Source organism: Candida theae, assembly GCF_024610275.1.
Source record: "Candida theae strain CBS 12239 chromosome Unknown scaffold71, whole genome shotgun sequence".
Lineage (NCBI taxonomy): Eukaryota > Fungi > Ascomycota > Pichiomycetes > Serinales > Debaryomycetaceae > Lodderomyces > Lodderomyces theae.
The window spans coordinates 22,151-38,003 of NW_026261343.1; the positions used below are offsets into that span (position 1 = coordinate 22,151).

Here is a 15,853-nt window from a genome sequence, read left to right on the forward strand (position 1 = left end):
ATACTCAGTTGATGCAACCTTTGTTGTTGCTGTGTGTGATTCGATTTGAGACCGCGTGTATTCAACCTGAACTTGAGGTGAAGAATATGCGTACAACCGCTTGAAAGATCTGAAGATCAGTCAGATAGACAACACAAAGCGTGTAATAACAGTATGTATGGGCTTCGAAGACAGCCTCAGAAAGAAGTGATGTAGGGTGGTTGTGCTTTTAGACGAAGCAATAGTGAATATATATATATATATATATATATGTTTGTTGTGGCAAGAAAGGAATCTGTTGCTCTCCCTGTAAAAATGACTCAGTGCGTGGCGTGTGTGTATTGTTCTTTTTTATATATACAGTATATATATATATTTATTTTTTTTCCCTTATCAATGACGGTGATAAGAGGTATTATAATAATACACCATACATATAATACTACATGAGCAACCCCCCACCCCCTCTTTTCCCACTTCGGTTTTTGCAAAATTCACTATGAAGCCCGTTCAGAGAAGTGAAACAAATATCAGTTTCCAATGACCTGCTTGATGTAACTCGGCTAATTTACGACAACACAAACACCAACGTAAATCACTCTTGCCCTTTGCAGCATATCTTAATTGTAAAGGGGGCCCACGAGGAGGGAGGGGGAGAGATGGTAGTAACTAGCAGGATGGGGACTGTATAGTGTAAAACACGTTTCTTTTACGTGATTTCAACGTATCTTGCAAAAGCCGACTCGTATAAACAACAAATTATGGAGGCAGTTCGTCCTTAATTCGTCTCGCTCGGGACCGACTTACGACAAGGAGAGTTCTGAGGAGCACCGATTTCTTGCACGGCCACTAGACGACCCACGACTCCAACCATTGCGCGAAAAATAAAAAAAGAATGCAGTACTCGCCAAACAACATAGCGCATCGTAAATGAACCGGAACAATTTTTTTTTTTTTTTTTTGTTTTTTTTTTTTTTTTTGAGATGAATTGAACTCATCAACAACTACACCTAGAAACACACACACATACCCCACTCCCCCTCCTACTACACTCCTAAACTAAGTTGTTACCATGGAGGAAGATGGTTTTGAAACAGTCCGGTCACTATCTCCCAAATCTTACCTATATACGTCAATTGCACTGACCCATTTAGGTGAAGTTGCATCAAAGATCATCTCAACGCTAATTTCCCATGGCCGTCAAACTGTCAAGGAATTGAGTCAACGCACTCAACTTACTTTGAAATCAGTTAAATCGGCATTGGTGTCTTTGATTCAACTCAGCTGCGTGTTCTTTTGGCAAGAGGAGAAGGATAAATCAACATATTACTCGTTGAATGAATTGGGGTTGAAAATATTGATCAACAGTGGGGATATATTGAACCACATCACCCAAGAGTACGGCGAAGAGGAGGCTGAAGCTGTACAGAATGTAATGGAGTTGGGTCATATCAAATTGGAAGAGTATCTCAAACAATATGATCTAGATAAGTCACAACGCTCAATTAAAGAAAAGATTATCCTCAAATTATTCAATGATGGATGGTTAAGAGTACTTCGCATTTACGACTATCACGACATGAATGATGTGTGGAACCAAATTTTTAATGATACAATGAAGAAGACCCCAAGATCGGCTACAACTTCAGAAATTAAACGTGTTGCTGAAATAACTGCAAACTCCAAAGAAAAACTATTACAATTAACAGCACCTCAACTGGCTGATGAATTGTACATCCACGAGCACGGGTTAAAGAAATTGAATCCGGAATTGGTACTATCTTTCAATTTGACAAGATTTGAAAAACACTCGCGCACAAGAGCATTCACAAATTTAGCCAAATCAAGAATCGGCATACTCACATCAAAGATTTTCGAAGCTGGATTAAAGTCAATTGAAAACAATACCCCCGATTTGACGCACCCGTTCCTTGAAATTGATGGGTTATTGAGCGGTCCAGGCGATGTTGATGATTTTAGAAATAACCAAGAAAGTGGATTAGTAGCGGAAAGAAAAATCATCTTTACCGCAAAGGATATATTGCGATATCTACCCAAAGTTTTGGACCTACGCGATTCTGTTATTTCTGATACTCTGGGGATCAGCGTGAAACGAGAACACCATGAAGAGGAGGACAAAGACAGTGGTGAACCCACAAAGCGAATGAAACTAGAGAATGGTCACAGCTTAACCACCTCTTCAACATTCAACTCCGCCTCCCACGTTGGTAACGTTGACGTTGACATCGACGACGACTCGAAATTAGCAGCTATTCAACAGCATTTGCAACTTTTAGCATCAGGAACCAACACCAAGTTTGTTGTCGAAGTATCACCAGGTCGTTACACTGTATCATTCCACCACCTTTCTCAAGTAGTCAAACAGTTCAACTACGAAGCCCTAATCAAGGCCACCATGAAAGACGAAGCTTTTCGAGTACTTCGATGCATCAAGCAATTGAGATTAGCTGACGAGAAGGCAATCGCACAGGGAGTCTTGCTTAAGGAGAAAACAGTACGAAACCAAGTTTACCAACTAGTCAAGGCCAATGTTGTTGAAATTCAAGAAGTACCCCGTAGCGCTGACCGCGCTGCATCAAAGACGTTTTACTTGTTTAGATACAAACAACAACCGAGTTACGACCAATTGGTCAACAGTTTGATCTTTGATATGGGAGAGGTGGTCAACATAATCAATACATTTGAGCAAGAAAATGCAATTCTTTTGGAGAAATGCCAGCGTGTTGACGTTCAAGGACACGAAGAGGAATACTTGATTGAGTCGGAGTTGAAAACATTGCATAGCTTGCAAAACAGGAAAATCAAAAACATGGTGAGATTCAATAGAATCAAGTCCTTGTGGGATATCTACAACTTGTGAATAATATTTAGTAACACATTGCATTGACAAACAATACTCTAAATGAAGGAAAAGCAACCTCTAAAGTCTGTATTTGAAAATGACTTTCTCTTCTCTATTCATCATCCTCATCACCTTCCTTATCAGGAGCAACATAAGTCTGTGGAATATCAACCTCAGTCTTGAACGTATCCAAACCAACTCTTTGCGCACTAACTTGAGCAGTATTGTCCTTTGGCACATGGTCAACAGAGTCCGACAACTCAACAATGGCCAATGGCCCCCACAACATGATCCCAGTGAGGGCAACAAACCATCCAATCAAACTACGGCCCTCTTTGGCGAAAACGGAGGTGAAGGCGGCCTTGTTTGGCCATACGGGCAAACCCTTTTGTCCATTGTTGATATCGGTTGAAATTTGTCTGGCAAATCTCAACTGTGTGGTGGGTTTGAAACGCAACTGCGATTGAATGGTTCTTCTAAACATTGAGGTTGGTGCTTTTGTTATATGGGGTAAAGAGATGAATGAAGAGTTGACGTTTTAGTAAGAAAAAATTTTCCCAACCAATCAACCTAAAATATAGAAGAGGACAAAACGGGGAAAGAGACATCGACACCACAGCCAATCCTATCAAAAGCTTAAGCGCTTAAAAACAGCTAAACAACTACTTTGTTACTAAATGCTTTGTGTCGATAAATGACAAGTAGGATTCTGTTTTGTTCCATAAATTTCGAAACAGAAAACAAAATTTTTTTTTTCTCTCTCTCTCTCTCTCTGTCTCTCTCTGTCTCTCTCTTTCTCTCTCTTTTTTTTTTTTGTTAAAATTGCTTCTTTCTCTTACTTTTTCTCTTTCTTTTTTTGTCTTTGAGAAGAAAAAGTCTCGGATCGCTTCTTTTTGTGTCATATCTCTCCTATAAGGTCTCCTTAAACCCGGCGAAATCAAACTGGTCCTCAACAATCTCACCACCATTGTGTCTATACCTAGCTTTAACTCTGAGCTTCAATTTGGCACCTGCTTGTCCAGACACTCTCAATACTTGGCGTATCTCATTGCCCTGATAAATCAAGGTATCTCCACCCGAAGTTGATGTAATGTTCAATTTTTGAGTCTTGGGTACCGCAATCAACAATTGGAATTGATCAATCGTGCTTGGTGTTTGAGACCTGATTACTGCCTCCACTGTTGCGTTACCATTGGCAAATTTCCCGGGAGCAAATGACACTCTGATATTTGCATTTTCAAATGCAACCATCTCCTTAGCGGCATTAAAACTCTTACTCAGCACTTGACTCTTGGGTTTGTCTCCACCAAAAATATCCGATAGAATATCGTTACTAGCTGTCTCTAGGCCATCTTCGGTATCAATCAAGTCCAAAAGTAAATCATCTTGAGCAGAATTTGCAGTGATCCCCCCAGAAACGGCGCCATTACCATTACCATTACCATTACCATTTTCGCTCCTCTTATTATGGGCACTTGGTTTGTGCAACTTCAATGATTCACGCTCCTTAACTGGCGGTGCCGGCATCTTGGCAAGTAAACCACGCTTCAACGCTGCATCTTGACCGAAAATTTCTTGATACTCAACCGCTCTGATTTGAATCTCCAAATTCGAGTCGTATGTCTTGGAGTTTATTATCCGCCTTAACTGCTCAATCACTTGTCCGTTTTTGAATTTCACCGATAATTTCAACACCGAGGTTAAGACATATGCAGTCAATTGGATATGCTCTTGTGTAGAATATGTTGAATTCTCAAGCAACTCAGTAAACAAGTCAACAATTTTATCCTCTGTAACCTGTTCCTGTTTGCCACCAACTTCAATGTGACCACCAAGTATCAAATCTCCATATTCACCCAAGGTCCAAATGGCAACCAATGCCAACCCAAACTGGTTTTCATTTTCCAAACACGACGAAAACAATTTGACAACAACGTGCTTCTTCAACTCCTGGTCGTTGCATTGTAATACCAATGCAAGTATATTGGAGATAATATCGGGTGTTAGCGCGTTACCTCCTGCTCTAAGAGTCCTTATCAATGTATCATAATGCCACTTGTCATTTGGAGAATATTTGCTAGCAGCAATGGTCAATTGCGAAGTCACATACGACTTCAACTCTTGCTCGGTACACCCTTCCAAAAACGTCAAAATTTCTCTAGCCAAAACTCGGATATTCTGTTCATTCATAATTCCAAATGACAACTCCAATGCCCTTCTCTTGATTGAGATATCCCCATCAGACAAACAATTGACAATAGTCGATCTGTGTCTCTGGACTGCCAAAGGCTCAACATCAACAATGCTCAATAGCGTATCCAAAGCAACATATCGAGTGTTGTTTTCCTTTGAAGCAAGAAACTTACCCAAGATATTAACACCCAAAATCTTTAACGATTGATCAGACTGGATGGCAAAAATGGTCTTGACACATTCATACAAAATTGCATTGGCGGCATTTTTACCACTATCCAAATTTGACACAACCTGCGTCAAAATATCATTAATCTCTTCCGAAAAAGGCAAATCCCTAGCCAAGGTTCTTATCGCGGACAACAAACTCACTTGTAAGAATGGATCAGTGGTTCCCATGACATCGTAATCTGGCTGGTACCCCATTGTCGCCACTCTTTTCAAATGTCCCACAACTTTGGGCATCGTCTTGATCAAATCTGGTCGACTTTCATGCGAGGCATAATATAAAGCTTCAATCAATCTCAAAGTCCCCAACAACACCGATGAGTTTTTTTCATTGATCAAGTCTAATGCTTTTGGTAAGAAAAACTCGGACAAGTCCGGCTCCTTTTCCACCAATTTCGCAGCAACAAAGCATGCCTTTTTCCTCAAAAAGTTATTCTTGGTATCAATGATGGTTTCCACATTGGTATACAAATCACGGGCCAACTCTGGAGATGCAATGTTTCCAAGACAACAAAGAGCCAACCCAACGATGTATGCATTGTGGTGTTGCATGTCGTTGTCCAATGAATTTGTCAACAATGTCAATACTTCCTGATTCTCATCCAAAATCAACATACATGCCAAATACCCCAATCGTTTATCAGCAAAACGTGGAGATGCAAGTAGCTTGAGACACTCCACTTGACCAAAATGCGTCTTTTCTCCCATGATGTACAAGTACAACAATTTGGAAATGTTTATTCGCCTCGTTGTTTGGTCGAGACTGACATCTCTAAAGGATGTTCTGATTGCGGCCGATTCCTTTTGAATGACTGCACGTTCGTCTGCAATTGTCTTGGCTTTACGCACTGCCTTGATGAAGGATCTTAAGGAGCCCATTTTTTTCTTTTTTTCTTTAAAAAAAAAATGGAGGGGGGTGGAGGTTGACGTGTTGGATTGGTGTATTTATTTACGTTGTATTTGCGTTGTGTTTTGAATATTTTTTTTTTTTGTTGTTTGGCTTTAGATCCACGTTGGATTGAGAAAAATGGTGTCTGCGTGGACAAGCCAGGTTGTATACAGGGAAAATTGTCTTGGAAAACTAGTGATCTTCGCATGCGACGACTTCAAATTGATGTGCAGGTTACAATTGGAGGGGGGGGGGGGATACAGCGGGTCTCAAGAGTCCTCTTGATCAACCATTCTGTTCGCTATTTGTAAAAGATTAGTTATAAAATTTGGCTAAAAAAAAAGGTGGAGTATATAATATCTACAAAACCACACACTTCTTCTTCTTCTTTTCCTTCTTATCCTTTGCTCTCAAGGACGCTCTAGTAGCAGCTTCAAACACTTCTCTAACACCTCTTCCAGTCTTTGCGGAACACTCCAAGTAGTCAGCAGCACCAATCTTTTGAGCAACAGATTGACCTTCAGAAGTTGAGACTGGTTGTTGTTGTTGTTGTCTCAAGGCTTCAATAGTGTGTGGATCATCTCTTAAATCTGATTTACAACCAACAAGAATGATTGGCACACCTTGACAAAAGTGCAATACTTCAGAAATCCATTTTTCCAAAACGTTATCCAAAGAATCAGGAGAATCGACTGAAAAACAAATCAAAATGACATTTGAGTCTGGGTATGACAATGGTCTTAATCTATCGTAATCTTCTTGACCAGCAGTATCCCAAAGAGCCAATTCAACTTTTCTTCCATCAACCTCAACATCAGCAACATAGTTTTCAAAAACAGTTGGGACGTATACTTCGGGAAAAGTTCCTTTTGAAAACACAATCAACAAACATGTTTTACCACAAGCACCGTCACCGACAATGACTAATTTTCTACGAAGTTCAGCAGGGCCGTTGACCATTGTAACTTAATGTGTAATGAATAAAGGGGAGAATGAGGTGTTTCTGTTGTTGTAGGTTGTATCTATGTAGTCCGTAATATGTATAACAGACGTGAGTTGGGGTGCTCTGTGTGTGTGTATGTGTGTGTGTGTTGTTTGATTTTCGATTTTTGTCGATAAAACGGACAGCTTTGGTATTTTCAAATGCAAATGACAAAAGCAAAGTAGGCTGGTTTAGAACGACTGTGTAAGTTGATCTATTAGTCCAAGGTAATGTGGAATGATGATGTAAATGTTGTTATCTACTCGTGTGATAGATAGATAGATGGATAGATAGATAGAGTGATTGATCAATCAAGCTTTTGGTGTGTTCAAAAAAAAAAAAAATTGTGTGTGTGTGTGTATGTGTATGTGTATGTGTATGTGGAATTTTACTTTTTGTTTTGAGAGATTGTTGAGAGGGAAAGAGAGAGATCACGGGTGTTTTACTTTGATTAATTTCACTTTTACTCCTTCGTCTTGAAAAGAAAAAAAAAAAAAAAAAAAAAAAAAAATTTTTTTTTTTTTTTTAAGTAGGCGTAGTAATTCCAGTGTCATACTTTAGTATCTTATGACATTAGATCTATTGGATTTTGTAACACGGTACACGTACTCCTTAGTATATAATTAATCTGGAATTCTAAATCCCTTCTTTGTGCTTCTTTTATTTATTTTTTATTTTTTTTTCGTGTAGCGTTTCATAAAAGTGGCTGAGGAAAAATATGAACAGTCCAGAAGATCAATATCCTAAAACATGTAAAATATAGACTCGTAAGCTAGACTAGTGGTTATGTTCTTAATCGGAAGAGGAAACTACATGATTTACCCGCTAGATGATAAGTAATTGGCTAGACTTGGTTCTATGATACAGCATCATGAAAGGAGACTCCACCAACAATTTCACTGGTTCCAGTACAAGATGGACAACTGCCATAATCACTAACACCCACAGAAACTGACGAAGGTTAGACGTGAGTGCTAAAGAGTGAAATGGGTCTCTCAATTGAGTTAAATACGATCCAAAGCGAAATAGAGGAAACATAAATCAAAGTTCACCGTGTCGTGCATCACGCGCAAACTCGTAATATACATACGTCCAGCCCCCTTTCAAATTTTAGTTACACACACACACACACACACATGAAATACGATAAAAAAGCAAAACTCAATGGAAATTCTCATTCTTCATTTTGTTTACCTGAGTGCAAAACAAGCTTCCAAACTAATTGCTTCGAGCAAGCATTTCGCTTCATCATTTTGCTGCTCTTGAAGTATCACCTCTGAATGAAGTCAGTTTTACATAATTCCTATGTAGACTACAAGAGGGCTGCTTTATACCAATTGTAAGAGCATTTAAGTTGCAATTCTCTATGTGTGTGGTTTTACTTTGCTATGCAGTCAAGTTGCTTTCAAAACAACTCATTGATCAATCATAACTCTTGAACAGGTAAAAAATTCTCTCCACTTGGTTGCAAAAATTTGAAACAAAAAACATATACATAAAATCGGAACTTTGGAAAATATGCACCAAGTGACTTTCAACCTAATCAAGACGTGTGGATACGAAAGAGCATACATCCTATCCGTGTCGTCGACAACTTATTACCGTTACACACGATAAGGTTGCACATACATTCTAATCTTATCAATGTTGTCACATCAAGAGATGAGCACGCAATGAGATAACAAAACTTATCTCCAATCACTGGCCAATTGAAACACCTTGCTCCATAGTTATCTCCCTCCTTATTGTCGTAAAAATGTGGCGGTCTAACAATAGTGTCACTGCAAAAAGAAAAAAATAGAGAGAGAGAGAGAGGGGCTCTTATCTTTTCGTGCCTCGCGCAATATTATCTGTAGCATATTTTTAAAGAGCAATACAAGATAATGACGTACTGATAACAATCAGTGGAGATAAGTCATAGATAGGCTTTATCTGGAGTTTCGATTACAAAGTCTAGACAGCAATCCGGTCTGGTACATGTTCGATAGGGATCGGCTGCGTCATATGAGGGAGCAGCAAAGAGCAACTTTTTATGAACAATTTCCCCAATTCATGTACAAAACAACTCTTACACAAGCGCGAATGCCTTTGATCAGACCTTTGTACACGACCCCATTCTATTCGGTTTCAATAAGTAGAACTCAGACAAAAAAGCTGATCACTCAAATCACTCCCCTATCAAGCCTCGTAAATTCTTATCACAGGGTAACAACTTACTTAATGTGGAGAGAAGGTGCTATATCCACAATTCCTTTCCGACAGAATATCTAAAAATTAAGCTTTGTTTTTCCTTTTTGTATTTCTCTTTTGTCTGAAATTTGCGTTTGCGGTTTTGTTATCTGATCGGCAGGATATTTTTGTAAGGAAATTGAATTTCACTGCTACATCAAAGATAAAGGCGGGGGGGGAGTAATAATCAATCTTTACTTTATTTTTCTCATCTGTTGCACATGGGTTGGTTGCTACCGCCACTTGGTTACAAAATCTAACGCTGAGAGGTATGTCTAGAGATTTAGTAAAAGGGAATGGCATAAGCCCAAACATTAGCTTAATCAGACAGACAATTCAACCCCCCAGACAGACAAAAAAATAAAGCTTTCATTTTCTTTTTCTTCTTTTTTTTCTTTTTATTTGAAATTAGAAATGTTATATATATTGACTGATTATGTGTAGATTAGATAACAAAGGAGTGAGAGCAACTAAGAAGTAAAAAAAAAAAAAAAAATTAAAAAATAAAATCATCCAATAAATAACTACCACGTTGTCCAAAGTACACTACCCACTCAGAAGTAACAAAAAAATTTTTCTTCTTTTTTTTTTTCTTTTTTATCAGCGACAACAGAGTCAAAGATAAACAACACATCACAACACAACACAACACAACACAACACATTACACTTTAAGCACGAGGGATAAGAAAAAGAGGGGATCACAACACAGCTATACAAAAGTATACTCAACGATTTTACCGAATAAACAGAAGCACACCCACACACCCACACCCACATTCTAATTCTCAAGTAATCTTAATATTACACTTTACGGTGTTACCAATAGCAGAGAATAGTTATCAGTTTTATCACACACTCGTTTATCTAAGCAAGAAATTTTTTTTTTTTTATTTTTATTTTTTTTTTTTTTTTCAACTCCTGCTACCACTACCACTACTAAACAAAAACAAAGGGCAAAGCAGAAAAATATTTTTTTCCAACCAATTGAAAAATTTCTTTATCTTTCTTTTCCCACACTTCCAGTTCGTATCTCTTATCAGGACATTTGCTAACACCAATACTACTTATTAGCTTAATACGTACTCCCACATCCGTCTTCACCACTACCACTATCACTGCCACCACCACCTGTACATTCTTTTTTATTTTTATTTTTTTCTTTTTTCAACTTATAGAATATGGCTTTACTTGATATCCAACTGCGCCCATCTCAGCCAGTCCAGTTAAAGAGTCCTCGCACCAATGACTCTCCACCAACTGTACTGCTACCAAAGTTCGAAGAGACGCTAAAAGCAGCAAAGGGGGGTAGCCCGGATTCTAGTGCCCAACAGCAGCAGCAGCAGCAGCAGCAGCAGCACCCGGAACTCAAGATGCTCAATGTTGGTAAATCCACAGTATTGACAACGTCAGCTTTAGCTACTCCTCCGACTGTCAAGCCTACTGGGGAGTACGAATCTAAAGCCAATTTCCAATCTCCTAGCTACCGGAATGGAGAAGTCATCTCCCATCCTTTCCCTACTCCACCATCCAAGTTAAACACCCAAGAGTCTCCATCTTTGCCAACACTCCCACCTAATGCACCTGGGCAGGAAAAGCCACAATCAGAGGATAACAGACCCAATGCAAAACCAGCTTCACACGGAAACAGTGAAAATTCGGCAACTAATTCCAAAGCAAACCTTTCTGGTCCCGTTTGTCGCAATTGTCAGACTCAAACTACACCATTGTGGAGAAGAGACGAGACCGGACAAGTGTTGTGTAATGCTTGTGGATTGTTTCTTAAGTTACATGGACGTGCAAGACCCATAAGTTTGAAAACTGATACAATCAAATCAAGAAATAGAGTAAAGCAAGGTGCAGCCAACTCGTCTTCAAAAGGAGCATCATCATCCACAAACACACCCGAATTGAAGTCAAAAGATTCAAAGTCAGGTAAAAAATCACCAAAGCTGAAAAAGTTTAGGACCAATGGTGGTAATATTTATCATGGAAACGGTACTGATTACACGCCACTTTTACCAGCAGGTTCCACCAGTACCAATACCCCAGCAATGTTTAAACAAGAAGCTAGTGGCAACAATGCAGGAGGATCGCATTCGTACAATAACTTGTCGTCAATGCAAGGCAACGGATACTATCAACAACATCTGTTGCATCATACGCCACATTTTCCTCCCAATGTACCAAATCACGTGTTGCGAGCACATCAACAAGTGCCGTTACACTACCCATCATCTACTCCAACTCAATTTGCTCCTGGATTGAGAAGAATTACTTCTCCCTTGATGTTATCTAGTACGTCTTCATCAGCAGTCAGAAATGAACCAAGGGATGCAACAACGACAACAGCTGAAGCTGTGCCTGGAGGCACTGGTTCCTCTGCCTCCACTTCAGCTGCAGAATCTAGCTCAATGCACGCAGCAGCTGGAGTGTTGGAGAATTTGTCCAATGAATTGGGTCCCAGTGCTACTTTCAAGTCAGATCTCAGTGCGGCATCAAGACAGAGGGGTATTTCGTTGATGAATAACAAAGACCAAGGTCCAAACAACAGCACCATGTCAACAGCAACGGGCTCAACATCCTCTATTTTCTCGAGTGTGACGCCACCTCAATTACCACGTTTGCCTGCGTTGAATGCAAAATCCCCCGCTTTTTCAGCTGTTCATTCGAGATCTTCCACTCCAACATTGCCACCATTGAAGCAAGTTGCATCTGGTGAAATCACCTTGCCTTCTTTGGCCAGCTTCACACAACAACAGCAGCCACAGCAGCCACATCAGCAACATCAGCAGCTGGTGCAATTAAGCCAGAGTCACCAGACTGTTTCAACTGCACCACATTTCCAACACGCCACCGGAGACCTGTCGTGGAACAATTCTGCACAACCTTCCAACGCACCTAGTCGTAATGAAACTCCAAAAGGAAATGACGATATTTCCCATAAGGAGAATAGCGAGAGTAACAGCAACAACAGCAGCAACAGCAACAACAGCAGCAACAGCAACAACAGCAACAACGACTCCAACTCCAACCCAAGTCACGAAATCACCATTTTGAAAACGCGCATTTCCGAGCTAGAGCTCGTTAATGATTTGTACCGTACTAGGATCATGGAATTGGAAGCAATGGAGCACGCCGCAAGGCTAAGAGAAACATCCATGAGGAAACGGTTGGAAGAAGCAGTTGATTTGCAAGCTAGTCAATTGGATGAATACAACCGTAACAAGGCGTCGAATGCTGCCAAATTTGGTGGCGGCGCGGGACAAAAAGTCCTCTATCACCGTCCAAGCGATCCTGAGATTGCGGCAGCGGTTTCCAACTCGAAAGTCATTGGTTACCAACTGTACTTGCCTCGTGGTGGTCAGCAAATGGCTCAAGTCCAACGTCTGGGAATTGAATTGGGTGAGCGCTTGGGACAACAACAACAACAACAACAGCAGCAGCAGCAGCAGAAACATCAAGTCGATGCAAGTGCCTCAAGGCTGAACAGTCGGTCAAGTACGCCAGGTCCAGCGGATGGATCTACTGAAGTGGGAGGGTTCAAACAGCCTTCTTCTTTAAAGAGAGATAGCAACGATTCGTCTTTACATGGCGGTAAAAAGAGATCGAAATTGAAATAGTTTAATTGTTAAAACACTTAATGATATATCTGTATTTGTATACTTTAAAAAAAAAGTCCACTATAAAGATTGAAAGAAAGATGCAAGTGATGCTTCTAAGTACGAACATCTGGTTCCTCCTTACCCAAGAACTGTTTGAACTTCAACAAGTTCAACACAAATTCAACATCCTTGGCCAAGTATTCATCAACTTTGACTTGATAAGTTGATGGGTCATTTGAATGCTTTTCCAAGTACAATCTCACAGTGGCTCCAGAAGATCCAGTTCCTGATAAACGCACAATAAATCTCAACCCATTGGTAAACTTGATAAACAATCCTTGCTTGGAGGAAACTGACCCGTCCAAATCGGTGTATGAAAAGTTTTCAGCTTGCTTGATGGCGTAACCAGGAGCCAACTCATCACCTGGTTTACGTTCATCTACTATGCTCTGCAACAAGTCAATCAATTTGTTGGCGCCTTCACTCGACACATTCTCATAATCGTATCTAGTGAAAAACGTTCTTCCATACTTGTCCCAGAATGAATTTTGAACAACTTCAATCGATGTTGGCTTGCCTGGGTTTGATTTGTGATAGTCTGCCAATAAGTTCAACCAAGCAACAATAGCCCACAATCCATCCTTTTCTCTAATGTGGTTGGATCCAGTACCAAAACTTTCTTCTCCACAAATACTCAATTTCTTGGCATCAAATAAGGAACAGAAAAACTTCCAGCCAGTGGGGACTTCGTAAACATCGACTCCCTTGTCCTTGGCCACCAAATCAATTGCTCCTGAAGTTGGCATTGATCTAGCCAATCCATAAATACCTTGTTTTTTAAAATATGGAATAGCATCGGCGTACTCCGATATAATGGCAACTGAGTCACCCGGTGATACAAATGTGCCAGCGCCATAAATCATATTTCTATCACCATCACCGTCCGAAGCAGCACCAAATGCAATGTTTTCCTTATCTACTCTCTCAACCAATGTATGCGCATACGTCAAGTTTGGATCAGGATGCAATCCACCAAAATCACTCAATGGTTTATAGTTTTGGATTGAGGATTCAGGCAAGCCCAACTCTTCAATGAAAATCTTGTACCCGTATGGACCAGTGACACCATTTAATGCGTCAAACAAGACTTTGAAATCTTGTTCTTTAGTGGCCTTATCCAAGAACGACTTGATCAATGGGAAATCAAAAATATCCTTCAACATTTCAACATAGTCCTTTGTGGAATCAATAACTTCCACCTCAATTGGCCCAGCTTTAACTTGCCCAATCTTGGAAATATCAACATCTTCCAATTGTGCCAACTTGTAATTGGTCAACGTTTTTGAAATGTCAAAAATCTTGTTTGTCACCGATTCAGGGGCAGGTCCTCCATTACCCAAATTGTACTTGATTCCCAAATCATTCTTTGGACCACCTGGGTTGTGACTTGCCGTCAAGATGATTCCACCCGTCGCACCCAACAACCTAATCACATGCGAGGTTGCTGGTGTTGACAAGATACCATTCTGACCCAAGATAACTTTCTTTACACCATTTGCTGCAGCAATCTTGATAATCAATTGGATAACCACATCATTGTAGTATCTTCCGTCACCACCAATTACCAAGGTTGCATCTTTGCTACCCTCTGGGATTGCATCCAAAATTGCTTGAATAAAGTTCTCTGTATAGTGGGGCTGTTGGAAAACTGTCACTTTCTTTCTCAAACCTGAAGTACCTGGCTTTTGATCTTGGAATGGTTTGGTATCAATTGTTGCAATCTTAATGTCTGACATTGTGTGGGAAAGGGGCTAGGGTGTCGCTGGTATTAAGCTAGCAACAAGAACGCAATTTTTGTTGAGATCTCTCCTTTTTCTCTGGTAGCAAATGAAGAAAAAAACAAGAAAAAAAAAAAAAAAAAAAGAACAATTGGAGATCTCCTTGTTTGAAGTAATTTTTTTTTCTTTTTTACGTGACATACAAGACATACATGTCATCCATTAACACTCGCCGGATCCCTTTGTCGCAACAGAAAGAGAGGAGATTGAGAGTAACTTGGTAGACTAGTCAATGAGATGATGCATCCATACTGTTGAAAAAATACACGTGTCATAGCCAAGGAGGAAAAGCATCGCTCTCGAAGGTATTCATCTCAGCAAGTATGAGACTTCACTTGTCAACCGAGTCTTTTCGAAACCTTTGGGGTTTTGTTCCGATCTTCCACACTGATAATTGGTATGCACGCTTGTGGTGTCCTCCGACCTAAATTTAACCCTTCCCCTCACATTCGACCCCTTTTTTTTTTTCATTTTTTCCTTCCCCAGTGACACAAAATCGTTGGGCCAAAAGTTTCGAAATCAGCATTAAGAGATCTTTCTGTACAGAGAGTTGAGAGGAATTTGAAGTGGTGGGCATCTTTCACTTTCCATATTATTTGGCGCTCTTTTGAAACTTCAAGACCCACCCTTCACAAATTTTCTACGTACACCACTTCAAAATCTCCCAAAAGTATCAACTATTGCAAAAACTCTACACATACTAAAATATACCTAAATAGATCATCAAAACCTACATCTCTCAAGGGAAGTGTCCCTTTCTTGGTCCAAAATATCCATCTGGAGCCAGTTCAGTTGCATTCAAACTACCAACCATATTTCCATCATACCCAGTGTAGACAACCGTGTTACCCCACCAGTTGATGTCCTTTTCATGATACATGACTGCAAAGAAAATAATGATTGACGAAAAAGCAACACCTGCATCCAAACCAGTTGAAAGAAGATAGTTGTATTTTTGCCACCAAGCTTCATATTTCCTTTTGATGTACCACATGAAAGCAAATGATGCATAAACAGAAGGGATGTAGTAAGACAAGTTGTATGGTGC

At 39.9% G+C, this 15,853-nt stretch overlaps 6 protein-coding genes across 6 annotated transcripts; 2 read left to right on the forward strand and 4 right to left on the reverse strand. All coding sequences in view use genetic code 12, as the record gives it.

Annotated features, from left to right (window-relative positions):
* Window positions 1–1,051: 1,051 nt before the first annotated feature.
* On the forward strand, window positions 1,052–2,860 carry KGF57_000311 (DNA-directed RNA polymerase III subunit; the record flags this gene model as incomplete). Its single annotated transcript, XM_051752493.1, has 1 exon — window positions 1,052–2,860. One exon carries the CDS (start codon window positions 1,052–1,054, stop codon window positions 2,858–2,860), a length of 1,809 nt encoding a protein of 602 aa, XP_051611180.1.
* A 94-nt stretch (window positions 2,861–2,954) lies between these two features.
* Window positions 2,955–3,326, reverse strand: KGF57_000312 (uncharacterized protein; the record flags this gene model as incomplete). The annotated part of the gene is made up of 1 exon (XM_051752504.1): window positions 2,955–3,326. One exon carries the CDS (start codon window positions 3,324–3,326, stop codon window positions 2,955–2,957), a length of 372 nt encoding a protein of 123 aa, XP_051611181.1.
* Window positions 3,327–3,751: 425 nt separating this feature from the next.
* On the reverse strand, window positions 3,752–6,142 carry APL4 (Apl4p; the record flags this gene model as incomplete). The annotated part of the gene is made up of 1 exon (XM_051752515.1): window positions 3,752–6,142. One exon carries the CDS (start codon window positions 6,140–6,142, stop codon window positions 3,752–3,754), a length of 2,391 nt encoding a protein of 796 aa, XP_051611182.1.
* Window positions 6,143–6,512: 370 nt separating this feature from the next.
* RHO1 (Rho family GTPase) lies at window positions 6,513–7,112 on the reverse strand (the record flags this gene model as incomplete). Its single annotated transcript, XM_051752526.1, has 1 exon — window positions 6,513–7,112. One exon carries the CDS (start codon window positions 7,110–7,112, stop codon window positions 6,513–6,515), a length of 600 nt encoding a protein of 199 aa, XP_051611183.1.
* Window positions 7,113–10,543: 3,431 nt separating this feature from the next.
* On the forward strand, window positions 10,544–12,985 carry GZF3 (Gzf3p; the record flags this gene model as incomplete). The annotated part of the gene is made up of 1 exon (XM_051752537.1): window positions 10,544–12,985. The coding sequence occupies one exon, from the start codon at window positions 10,544–10,546 to the stop codon at window positions 12,983–12,985; it is 2,442 nt and encodes an 813-aa protein (XP_051611184.1).
* Window positions 12,986–13,080: 95 nt separating this feature from the next.
* PGM2 (phosphoglucomutase) lies at window positions 13,081–14,763 on the reverse strand (the record flags this gene model as incomplete). The annotated part of the gene is made up of 1 exon (XM_051752548.1): window positions 13,081–14,763. One exon carries the CDS (start codon window positions 14,761–14,763, stop codon window positions 13,081–13,083), a length of 1,683 nt encoding a protein of 560 aa, XP_051611185.1.
* Between the last annotated feature and the right edge of the window lie 1,090 nt (window positions 14,764–15,853).